We start from the raw sequence: 13,671 nt of genomic DNA, 5'->3' as shown, positions 1-13,671 counted from the left end.
CAAGCACGACTTACGCCCTGTCCTCACAGATTCACTTCTGCCAGTACCTCGTCGCCTACCTTCCAAACTTTACAGAAGCTCTCCTGCGAACCTTGCAGAACTAGCACTCCTGAAAGAAAGGATATTACGGAGACATGGCTTAGCCACAGCCTGGGAAATGTTTCCAGAATGATATCTTCACTCTGCAGGAGTGCTAGTTCTGCAAGGTTCGCAGGAGAGCTTCTGTAAAGTTTGGAAGGTAGGAGACGAGATACTGGCAGAAGTACAGCTGTGAGGACGGGGCGGGAGTCGTGCTTGGGTAGCTGTCGGTAGAGCACTTGCCCGCGAAAGGCAAAGGTCCCGAGTTCGAGTCTCGGTCTGGCACACAGTTTTAATCTGCCAGGAAGTTTCATATCAGCGCACACTCCGCTGCAGAGTGAAAATATCATTCTGGGAACGAACAATAAGATCTGCAACTGAACTTTTTTCCTCGCTTTTGGTGATGTGGACGACGCGCATGAGGGAAGATTCATCAATTACTGCACTAAAGTGTTAACCGGACACATAATAATTCAACTTCAAACCATAAGAGACAATCAGAGTGTGCAGTTCGCGTTCACAAGGAAACTGTGCGGACTCGCAATCAAACTTTAATCATAATTAATCAGATCTCGTCAACCGACGGGGACATCCATCATCGCGCATCGCGTCTCGACTCCACCGACCGAGCTGTAGCAGTAACAGCTTTACGGCGTCGACAACACCAGCACGCGGCGGAGAGGGGACGTCACAACTCGTATTCGAGAAGACGACGGATCAAACCCGCGTCCGGCCATCCAGGATTAGGTTTTCTGTTATTTCCCTAAATAGCCCCAGAGCAAATGCCGTGATGGTTCCTTTGAAAGGGCACGTCCGATTTCCTTCTCGCCGGTCGTTGTGGCCGAGCGGTTCTAGGTGCTTCAATCTGGAACTGCGAGACCGTTACGGTCGCAGGTTCGAATTCTGCCTCGGGCATGGATGTATGTGATGTCCTTATGTTTGTCAGTTCTAAGTCTAGGGGACTGATGACCTCAGATGTTAAGTCCTATAGATAGTGCTTAGATTTCTTTCTGCATCCTTCACACAGTCCGAGCTTGTGATCCGTCTTTAATTACGTCGATCTCAACGGGACGTTAAACTCAATCTTCCTTTTTCGGCAAAGGCACTCGTGTCGGTCATCTACAGCCATAGACCATTACTACCAAATTTCGCCACACTATCCTAACGAATATGTTCGTCGTATATCGACACTGATTTCTGCGGTTATTTCAAGCAGTGGAGCTTGTCTCTTAGCATCAACAACTCTACGCAAACGACGATGCTGTCGGTCGTTAAGTGAAGGCCGTCGCTCACTGTGTTGTCCGTGATAATACGTAGTGCTTGAAATGTGGTATGCTGGCGCAATCTTGACATTATGGATCTCAGAATACTGAATTCCCTCTTCCAAAATGGAATCTCGCATTCGGCAGGACGACGGTTCAATCCCGCGTCCGGCCATCCTGATTTAGGTTTTCCGTGATTTCCCTAAATCGCACAAGGCAAATGCCGGGATGGTTTCTTTGAAAGTGCACGGCCGACTTCCTTCCTCTTCCTTCCCTAATCCAATGCGACCGATGACCTCGCTGTCTGGTCTCCTCCCCCTAAAAAACAACAACAAAATGGAATGTTCCATGGCTATAAGCTCCAGTTACCATTTCGCATTCAAAGTTTCCGCCGTGCGGCCATAATCAATTCAGAAACCTTTCCACGTCAGTCACCTGAATACAAATGACAGCTCCGCCAATGCACAGCCCTTTCATACCTTGTGGACGCGTCACTACCGCCATCTGTATATGTGCGTGTCACTATCCCTTGACTTTTGTCAGCTCAGTGTTGTTGTTGAGGTCTTCAGTCCTGAGACTGGTTTGATGCAGCTCTCCACGCTACTCTATCCTGTACAAGCTGCTTCATCTCCCAGTACCTACTGCAACCTACATCCTTCTGAATCTGCTTAGTGTATTCATCTCTTGGTCTCCCTCTACGATTTTTACCCTCCACGCTGCCCTCTAGTTCTAAATTGGTGATCCCTTCATGCCCCAGAAGATGTCCTACCAACCGATCCCTTCTTCTAGTCAAGGTGTGCCACAAATATCTCTTCTCCCTAATTCTGTTCAATACCTCCTCATTAGTTATGTGATCTACCCATCTAATCTTCAGCATTCTTCTGTAGCACCACATTTCGAAAGCTTCTATTCTCTTCTTGTCCAAATTATTTATCGTCCACGTTTCACTTCCATACATGGCCGCACTCCATACAAATACTTCCAGAAACGACTTCCTGACACTTAAATCTACACTCGATGTTAACAGATTTCTCTTCTTCAGAAATTCTTTCCTTGCTATTGCCAGTCCACATTTTATATCCTCTCTACTTCGACCATCATCAGTTATTTTCCTCCCCAAATAGCAAAACTCATTTCCTAATCTAATACCCTCAGCATCACCCGATTTAATTCGACTACATTCCATTATCCTTGTTTTGCTTTTGTTGATGTTCATTTTATATCCTCCTTTCAAGATACTATCCATTCCGTTCAGCTTCTCTTCCAGGTCCTTTGCTGTCTCCGACAGAATTACAAAGTTTTAATTTCTTCTCCATGGATTTTAATACCTACTCCGAATTTTTCTTTTGTTTCCTTTACTGCTTGCTCAATATACAGGTTGAATAACATCGGGGAGAGGCTACAACCCTGTCACACTCCCTTCCCAACCACTGCTTCCCTTTCATGCCCTCGACTCTTCTAACTGCCATCTGGTTTCTGTACAAATTGTAAATAGCCTTTCGCTCCCTATATTTTACCCCCGCCACCTTCAGAATTTGGAAGTTTATTTCCCTCGTTGTCAGCGGTTTCTCTGGCCAAACAGCAAAACTCTTCTAGCACCTTTTACGTTTCATTTCCTAATCTGACCCGGTCGTTTGACTTAACATCATCATGCCATTAGCCTTGTTTTATTTTTGTTTATGTCCATCTTAAAGCCCCTTCTCAAGAAGTATACCCTTCAAATGACTCTCCCCCCTCTCTTGCCGTCTCTGACAGAATTACGATGTCATCGGCAAACTTCTTTATTTACCTGCTTGTCTCAATGGACACACATTAATAACGACTGACAGCCGTCGTAATTAATTTGAAATAAATTCGCTGAATGGGCATATCTTGACATTAGCTGTGTTAGATATAGATATACTAGCTATTAGTGATATACGAGAATTTGTTGTGGACCGTTATTCGAACCCGGATGTCCCCCTTATCGTAAGTGGGAGGCGTGCATGAATAGTTAGGTGGTTACGGCGACTGTTCGCGATAACCGGCAAATCCGGGTTCGAGTCACGGCCTGTCAAAAATTTTTGCGTGTCGCCAATAGGTAGCCGTGTCAGATGAGCTAGCCATTACTCCACTATAGCATTGTATTAATAGGTAGTAGCAGGTGTACCGGTATGAAATGAGCGTTTTTTTGTGAAAATGAAACACTAATTTTGAATTGAAAAGTAAAAACATTTTATTCAAAGTACTGACCATTGCTTTCTATACATTTTGACCACCTTTTTGGCAATCTGTGGACACCACGCCAATAGAAATGTTCGTCTTTTGAAGCAAACCAATCAGACACCGAATTTTCGACTTCTTCGTAGGAATCGGAGTGTTCCTCAGCCAATGCGTGTCCCACTGATGAAAACAAATGGTAGTCGGAAGGGGCCAAGTCTGGTGAATACGGCGGACAGGGTAGCAGTTCCCAGTCAAGTGTTTTGATTGTATCCTGAACCAGTTTTGCTTTGTGTGCAGGTGAATTGTCGTGTAAAGCAAATACTTTTCCATGTCTTCTGGCCCATTCTGGTCTTTTTTCGATCAATGCATAGTTCAAATTGATCATTTGTTGTCTGTAGCGATTTGTTTCACCGGGTTTTAGAAGCTCATGATACACCACACCTTTCTGATCCCACCAAACACAGAGCATTGTCTTCTTGCCGAATCGATCTGGATTTGCAGTCGATGTTGATGGTTATCCCGGATTAACGCATGATTTATCCAGTTTAGGATTCTTAAAATAAATCCATTTTTCATAGCCAGTAACAATTCGATGCAAAATTGATTTTCTTTCTTGTCTTTGAAGCAAAATTTGACAAATGGTTTTTCGGTTTTCCATCTGTCTTTCATTTAATTCATGTGGCACCCATTTTCCACACTTTTGGGTCTTTCCCATAGCTTTCAAACGGTCAGAAATTGTTTGTTGTGCAACATTTAGCATTGATGCCATTTACTTCTGACTCACAGTATCATCTTCATCCAATATTGCTTGCAATTCGGCGTCTTCGAACTTTTTTGGTGGTCTTCCGCGTTCTTCATTTCTTACATCAAAATCATTATTTTTGAACCGTTGAAACCATCTTTTGTAAGTTGCTTTTGATAGAGCATGATCACCATATGCCTCGACAAGCATTCGATGCGACTCTGCAGTCCTTTTTTTCAAACGAAAACAAAAAATTAATGCTTTCCGCAAGTCATCACTTTCTGGTACAAAATTCGACACTGTTAACACGATGAAAACATATGATGATGTTTGTTCCATGACTTGAGGTATACTAAATATCTTTGACAGATGTCATATTAACCGAAAAAAAAAATTAAGGTTCGTTCACAACAAATGTTCCCTATCGACACATTTGTATCTTAACGCTCATTTCATACCGGTACACCTGGTATATCGATACCAAATACAGCTGGTGTCACGATATTCACATTTAACGAATTCATTTCGATTTAATTTCTGTTTAGTGTCCCCGATCTTCAATTCCTTTTTCGAATTCTACCTTGGTTTCCTTTACTGCTAACTTATATCCCGACTGAGTAACAAGCTTACATAATAAAATCATACATCTTTACGAGAAATATTACAGCATTGAAGTCCACGACTACCTTAATCAGGAATGAAACTGATCGGAAGATGTTCCCATGGCAATCCCAGAAGCTTGTAGAATTTGGGGTTTAAACACACTATGCGACATAATTGAACATTAAATAGAAGCTTAAAAATAGCGTTGACAGTAACACCACACAATTTCAGTAGGTTTGCTGAAGGGTTAAAGGTTTTTATTGACAAGATTGGTATGTTCAAATGTGTGTGAAATCTTATGGGACTTAACTGCTAAGGTCTTCAGTCCTTAAGTTTACACACTACTTAAGCTAAATTATCTTAAGGACAAACACACACACACCCATGCCCGAGGGACTCAAACCTCCGCCGGGACCACAAGATTAGTATATCCACACCCAAACCTAAGGACGTTTCTTTTGACAGTTCCTTAAAATTGCAGGAATACAAGTACTAAGGTTTGTTTAATTGTATTCAGCTATTTGTGACTTACTGGATTGAATTTAAAAAAAAATTGGAAGCGAATGCTCGTGGATGAATGATTACTAACTAGTAATGATATCCCTGCATTCGAATCACTGACGTCAATCAGAAGTACGAAAATCGCAGGTGAATGCCAAGTTGTCGTTTATGCTTTCCTTTATCCATCCTCAGAGCGGTTTGGGACTTTTATGGTACCTCTGTCTTTGTCTACTAAACTGTTTTGTTTCAGTCCGCATTCCTCCTCCTTATGCTGGTCTCAATGTATTGACTCGGTCAAGACCAGTGCAAGAAGGAATGTTGGCCTGAACAAAACAGTTGTAGTGGAAGAATAGTGGAAAGACAGGGCAAATTGCTGTAGTAGCACAGAAGTACGAGCACGCACTGATGATGGATAAAGGAAAACGGAGACAACTAAAAATCGTTATTAACCATCCTGGCGTTCACCTCCATGATTTTCGTACTTAAGTTTCACTCCAGTGATTCACACGTTCCACATATACATGTTTTGAAATTACGTTGTATTTAATATAAACACAGTCTATGGACTGACTTCAGCATATTATGTGATTACTTTGTCATTTGCAAAGAGTAATGTCATCTTTGGCAGCCTATTGCATACGAACTGATACCTCATGCTTATCATTATTATTAGATAACAATGGCGTCGTGAAATAAAATTTATATAATAATGGTGATTACATCGTGTTCTTATTTCTATCTGTTTACATCCACTTCAATGTTTGTTTTGCTATTGGAGCTTTAACGACAACTAGCAAATTTGCTGGGACTCCCTCTCCCATAATTTCCTACACAGTAAAGAGCTACACCAAAGCTGAAAATCACAACAGAATTAAAATATGATATACAGAATTCAATTCACAGACGGTATTTCTAAGAAATCTGTATATAAAACTAAACGCGGAAGCATTTATCAGGAACATCTGACAAGAGTAAAAATATTACGGAACACAAACCTAAGTATTGATAACTCCAGTGATTACGGCTTTAAATCATTCGTAGCTTATGTGGCACAATTAAAAGCATTTTTTTTTTTTTTGGAAAAAAACTAAGAATCCAGGGGCAGAAAAGAGGTTTCTAACCTGAGGCATTTGAATACACAACAGATGACTGCAGTCGCAATTAAGACACAATTCTCACACACGGTGCAAATGCAATATTGGAAATTGAACATCAGATAAATAAATTACATAGGAGAGAGGGCAACAGCAGAAATAAAAAGTAATGCATAGTGAAACGTTGTAAACGAAGCCCGGGGTAGGATGGAAATGTTAATTTATGCGTCCTTGAAGGCAAAATAGCCTCAACTTCTTTTAAAGTATTTGCTGCACGGTGCACCACCGTCTTAGATACACACATACAAAAATAAGACTAGCCCTTAATGTCGTTTGTCATGATTGTTTATCATCATCAAATCATTTCGGCAATTTATATATATTGATTTACAAAAAAAAAAAAAGGTGCATTTGTTGGACGTTACCCGGTGATGTTTACCATATCATCAATAGTGAAGAAATGGAAAATCTATTAACGCCAGTAAAAGTTCTTATTTCACAGGTTGCGATAATTCAGGAATCACATGATGGTTCCACTTGTTTTGATCCGGTGGTGTGAAAAACCTCATCGAAACGCACATCTGGACAAACAGATGAAGTTGATCGCAAGTTTCCTAGTTATTAGTTCAACGTCCTGGCGCCGCGCCATCACGTCTGGCGTCTTAGTTACGAAAAATGCGTCCAACAATCATTCCTTTGCGTTAGAATTGGATGCTTGCTCACAAAGAAACGAGCTTTAATCGCAAATTTGCCCTTTCCCACACGTTTACACCCTAACAAACCCAGCTTGGGCGTAACAATATTGTAATTAAAGAGTAGAGTACATATTGGTTACGTCCATATAGTTATTATGCAGAGCAAAAATCTTCTGCATGATTTATTTGTAATAGCCCCATAGTAGATCCTTATTGCGCTAGTCGCTCGTATTCTTGTTCCGATGGTTATTGAATATCTTTGCCGACTGCTCACCTGTCAAATGATACTCTCCTTCCGACGATCATATTCACAGTGAATTTCTACTTTAGATAATCGTTCGAATAAAGGAAACTCGTATTTAAGAAAGAAAACAAAAAAAGTTAAACATATGCCATGTTCTTCGACATGGAAGAGGTGAGACGTACCGCGTCCTTTCACTTTCGTTCAATACACATAAACTGCTAAATAAACATCGTGTCTTCCGAAACACTTCTTGCTTTGCACGTTTTGATCAATGTAAATAAAATCTTTATATGATCCCAGGTTCATTACTATATGAAACTACAGAAAAAATAACGTTTTCGTGTTTTGTTCGTTTTATGGCTTTATCACAGAAAAATTGGCTTTTGAAGAACGGTGTATTTGCTCACAGAGGGATTAAAAAAACTGCATATCAGTTCACAGTGAGATAATTTAAAACATGAAGGTAATTACAATACGATTTGTGATTTTGCATGTAGCAGGTAAACAAGATCTTGCTACCATCACAACTGACCATATATTGGTATCAAATTATGGTTATCAGAACCGGAGCCTATTAAAACTGATAAAAATACTTCGACAATAAGCAAAATCTATCAAACTAATTATCAGCTGAAACACACGATCAAATATTTGAGTAGTGTAGTTGTTAACTAATGCTATTTAATGGTAAACTGTTTTCACATGAACAAAAATTTGGAAAAAAATTTTCTTTTGTTATCGGTTTGAACATTACGACGGCTATTCTTCCGACAAAAATATAAGGTTGATTTAAATTTCATGTTCAATACAAGAGATCGACCTTAGTTGCCCCCATAAACAAATCAGCTGATACACAAAAAAATCTTCTTTGCATATCCCTGAATTAGCATATTATTATGATGTGTCATTCAGACTACTGTACAACGCTTATACTCCGTCAAGCAAAATACTATTTTCGTTCAAAGCACTTCTGAATCATAATAGTGACAAGTCCGCTCTCAGGCAGAGGGGTAGAGCGAAGTAGCAAGGGCGCTTGTTGTCAGGTGAATTTGCTTACCACTTTCGATGTACGGAGCCAGCAGTAAGATGAATATTACGTATCCACACTCGCTGAACATAATTCCATACGTATATGTTCCATGCACACACTTATAATCACAATAAAACCACTTTCATTCACCAAAACTAACACATCTACTTCACTGACTACCACAAAAACCTTTGTCTCTGCACACACATCCACAACTCCAAAGAGAACTGAGTACGCCTGCGCTGATTCGCCTAATGCCATATGACAAAGACGTCAATCGGAAAGAAATTACATTAGCACGGCGGTTTGACTTTCGGAAGATATAGCACGCATGTTGATAGCCATCAATTACTCGAGATGTGTTTGCATTGTTTGTCGTTTAGTATGATATATGTAAATATTTATATTGACCTCTGAGTGTATAGCCGTCTGTTTCAGGTCTCTGGCTCAGCTGATGTTCCGGATAGGAAAATTCCGCACGTTCGCGAAGACTGAATAATTTACAATTCCCTAGTGAAGATTCTGATGCTGCTTCGAAGATATTTACCCTATTATTTTGATACTTCCGAGTTAGAACTTCGTGTCTGAGGAGAAAGGTGAATGTTGGGGGCGCAACACGCTTTTGTTGAAATGAAGACTAAGTAAAGTGAATGATGAATTTTTTGTACAAATATTAAACGATTTACGTAATAGCTAACGTCCATTAGTGTTTTATTACTTACATTTTCGAACCGAGCCAGTATTTTCGAGTTTACGGGTAGCATGATTTAATCAGTTATAAGCTTTCTCAACGCAGGCTAGAATTGCCAATCCATGTGCGAATAAACAAAGACTGCTTTTATTATGTATTATTTACTATGTACTACATATGACGTTGTGATTAATATTACGATTATACATAAAATTCCACACACACGTATAGTATATAAAAAAACATGCATGATTTTTTTGATCTTCAGAATGTACTGTCAATTTTGAGTATATACAGTATATATACAGCGTTTATATTATTTGCAGCACTGGTTTATATTGTGAACTAGACATTTCAGTTAGTGCTTGATGACCAACCAGTTTGGTCCCATCTGCCACAAACCCTCCCCCCTCCATTTACCCCAACCAAACATTTCAGTTACACAGTTTACCCAAATCATGCAGTTCTTTAGATTTTCTAGATCATTTCCCACAACAGTATACATGTTTCTGTTGTAACCAGTTTTGCAAGTTATGAAGCTGGCTGTTTTCCAATTATGTTTCATGCTGTGTTTTTGCAAAAGGTTTCAGTCTTTACAGAAGGTCTGCATCAGTGTTCATGAAATATAATCCTACAACTAATAACATCTGTTGATCTGATTAATGTGCACGTGTAACTGTCTTGTAGTCCAGTCTCCAATAATGCATTTATTAAAGACTTTGACAAACAGGAATAACATCCCTGAGACTCTATATCTGTGTTGGGTTAGGAAGAATATGGACGGAAGCAGACAATTTTTTTTATTTTTTTTTTAAATGAATAAAATAGGTGACTTCTGTGCAAAATAAATTTTTTAATTGCCAAAACTTCATGTTTCTGGTAGATCAAAATTAAAGGTCTCAAAATGTATGTGTGAATAATGTCAGATAATCTCATTTGTATACATTTTCACATAGCTGTCATGTGGTGACATGAAAAATCTCCAAATTTCTTCATTTTCATTATAGGTTTTAGTGTGCCAGTGTTTTGTTGTACAGTGATGTTTTCAGTGTAGGCTGTTTGAAACGATGGTTATTAGCCAGGAACATAATTTTGATGATTGAAAGTTCACACTGGGTGCGTGAAATGTCCATTGTTCTCATAAATTTTAGTGTGCTGGATCAGTTTCGTGCCACATGCTCACTATAGCAACACACAGTAAGTACAAAAACTTTGAACATAGCTGCTAAGGTTCAGTGACCGTGTCAGAATTATATTGTAATAAACAAGCCCTCGGTCACAAATATTAAGTCAGTCTTGTTGCAACCCTTGTTCACAGTACGAGCAGCCCTTAGCGGCTCGCCATTTCACAAGTGTTCATGACGTCGCCTTTCCGGGTTAGATCTTTTTTAATATGGGACTTGTAAGTACTGCATCTTTTCGAGTCAGTACAAACTTTAATTTTATTAATGTACTATATACCTAATGTTTTAGTACAGTTGGTCTAATTCTGAAGACGACGCTCATAGTAGCGTCGAAACCAGGCCAATTTTGACTTAAGATTTGTGACCGAGGGCTTATTTGTTACAATATAACACAGTAAGTACGTTGTATAAACAGTCTTTCAGACATATACTACAGAACATTGATGGGTGTGTGGCTAGATTCCTGTCAGACATAGTTAAAAAATCTATGCAGCTGAAGTTAACGTCTTTTAGCTATTACATTTATTTTATTTTTTTTTGCCCATATGAATCTCATATGTAAAACTCGTTTGTATACCACACACAAGATATCGGACAGAAACTTTTTATCTGTTGGTTTTAAAACTTACGTTTAATGGTTTTTAGTACCAGATTGGGTTCATATAATGAATAGTTAAAAATCTGAGTACATAGGCCCGCTGTACATTTACAATTTATTTGTAAATTAAAAAGTCACATGTTTTCACACATGAAACACTTGGAGATAGAATGAAAGCAGTCTTGCAATATGTACAAAGTCATATATTTTTTAAAGGTATGTACCTCAGAAAGAGATTTTATATATCTGGGTTATCTGCTGTGTAATTTTGTTCCCGTATGATATACACCTTTTTCACACAATTTATTATTATTATTATTATTATTATTATTATTGTATGCATCAATTACAGTAATACACATTTAGCATAACAAATATATATAAAAATGAACATGTGAAATTATATACAGTACACAAGTTTTAAAATGGCTCAGACTACACTCACATGTTGATGGACTTGATCTAGCGGAGTGCCTCGTGGGATGCTTGCTTAATGGAGCTTCTCAATGCCACCAGGGAAGTGTCTGATTGAACATTCATTCACAATGTAGCTCATTGTTTGGGTGTCACCACAGTCACACACACTGTCATTTGAAAAGCCCCACTTGTGCATGTTGTATTTGCACCTACCCTCTTCAGTCCGATATCTGTTTAACTGCACCCACACCTCCTTTGGTTGGTGGAAGCCTGGAACTGGAACTGTTGGATTGTATACAAGTTTGTGATTTCGGGTTCTTGTAGCTTGCCACTCACATTTTCACTCTGCGTCCCGGTCGAATCCTGTGGATAGCATTTGGACTCCCACTTCATATGCTTCTAGATTTGAGGCGTTTCACACAATGTCGATTTTCAATGACTGACTCGTACGTCACTGTCTGACCTGGTACTCTAAACATGGGCAATTTTATTTTAAGCAAAAAAGTTTTCTTTCCTTAGTATACATTTTTTGACATACGCCACTACTTCCAGTATACAAATGCAGGGAAGGGGTGAGGTTATTTGGATTTCTGCTGCAGTTTGAATCCCTAGCTGAATAATCTGTAAAATAAGGTAAAGGTAACCAGCACCTATAGGGGACTGATGTGTGGAACACAGAAACGCACACCAGAAAAGAATACTCACAGTAGCTGTTGCACATTTCTATGTTCCACACATCAGTCCACTATATGTGAATCGTTGGCTTCCCTTGTTTTACGCATTATTTTGCCCAGGAATCTCCATTGTTACTGTGGTTCAAGTGCACTTACAGTGTAGGTGGCTCTTCCGGTGTGTGCTGCTTTTGGCAATTCATTTCTGTTGGTCGTGGCGAAGTGGGTGATAGTATGCAGTAGCCAGTGAGAATTTCTAAATCTAATGACTTGTTTTGGCAGAAGATACGAGTTGATTAATTATGTTTTTAACATGGATAATGCAAAACTGAAAATTATTATTGTGATTATTATAGTTTTCTTGTATTTTTTGTTTCTTGGAATATGACAGGATTTCTTGGGATAGTTTTTCGTATTTTAACATTATCGTTCAGTTGTAAGTTGGTGTAGCCAATGAATGTGGGTGTTGGTAAAATGATTGTGGTGATGAACTGATCAGTACTGTAGCCCAAGATACAGGTTAGATTGAAGGAAAGAGGTTGAAAAAATCAGCCAAGCAGTTGCAAAACAAAGGTTTACAAGCCCTTGATCAATGTTTCGATATTTGTAAAAATATCTTCTTCAGAAGGAGTAGGCCCTAAAAATGTATATAACAGTTGCAAAAATTATTTTTATGAACATACCAAAATATTTGTGAGGTAAACGTACTCACATCTTACATCACATTATAGTACACTAGAATAGGTGACACTGAGTGGCTCTTGCCATGTATAAAATTGACAAAAACAAGAATTATCCCACACCTTGGCTTTAGATAGCAGCCATATTACATTTAGCATACTTCAGAATGAGTGCTCACTGATAAATGACCACAGATACAGGCTCTTTCTGACAAAAAATTATAACAGGAGTCACAGGTTAAAATATTTGCATATGTTGAGTGTACATCGTGCCTTAGATAGAGGCCAGCTGTTATGAATATACAGGCTCTCGTGTCCAGGAAAAATTGGGTTGCAGAGGGTGATAAATACATGCATGTAAGAACTGCGCGTTGATTATGTTAAGTAACAGCATTTTACATTAAAGCAAGTATTAAATTTCCTCTACAAGGCTACTAAAAATGTAAAAGATTTACTGGTATACAATACATATAAAATTACTAATGCATTTGCTGACAGTAATACTGTACATAAATTCAGCATACAGAAGATAGAATTCTATTTACAAAAGGTCACTGTTACAAATACATGAGGTAAGCAGAGCAAATATATGGTGAACAGCGTAACTAAAAAGAAAAAAAAACTTCTGCTTAACACTATGGAAGCTTAGGCGGTAAGGAAAATGGGAAAGCAGCGGGTGCTATGTACATGCGTGTAAGCACTGTGTCTCACTGGTGTTAAGTAGTGTAATTTTACATTAAAGCAATATGACAATCTCTTATAATAGATTGGAAAATCAGCCAACCAGTTGCAAATAAAGGTTTATTATCCCTTGACCAAAGTTTCAATATTTGTAAAAATATCTTCTTCAGAAGTGTTGACCTTATTACGTCACCTGATGCAACACGTGTCACAAGATAAAATATTTGCATAATTAGCAGCTGGCCTTAGTCTCTGACATAAGGTACATGTAACTTACGCAAATATTTTATCTTATGAT

At 38.8% G+C, this 13,671-nt stretch overlaps 1 protein-coding gene across 2 annotated transcripts in view; it reads right to left on the bottom strand.

Annotated features, from left to right (window-relative positions):
* The window catches only part of LOC126428102 (disintegrin and metalloproteinase domain-containing protein 10), a 561,823-nt gene extending 553,133 nt beyond the window's left edge, over window positions 1-8,690 (bottom strand). Inside the window, exon 1 of one of the 2 annotated variants that reach the window (XM_050090004.1) lies at window positions 8,479-8,690. In XM_050090004.1, coding sequence (XP_049945961.1) covers window positions 8,479-8,539 — 61 coding nt within the window. In that variant the 5' untranslated portion in view covers window positions 8,540-8,690. The remainder of the gene's footprint in view (window positions 1-8,478) is intronic. The other variant, XM_050090003.1, reaches the window with a different exon arrangement.
* Window positions 8,691-13,671: the final 4,981 nt, after the last annotated feature.

This window comes from Schistocerca serialis, chromosome 12 (genome assembly GCF_023864345.2).
Source record: "Schistocerca serialis cubense isolate TAMUIC-IGC-003099 chromosome 12, iqSchSeri2.2, whole genome shotgun sequence".
Classification (NCBI taxonomy): Eukaryota; Metazoa; Arthropoda; class Insecta; order Orthoptera; family Acrididae; genus Schistocerca; species Schistocerca serialis.
The sequence above is the reverse complement of the archived record's forward strand: the minus strand, read 5'-3'. Positions and strand labels throughout refer to the sequence as shown.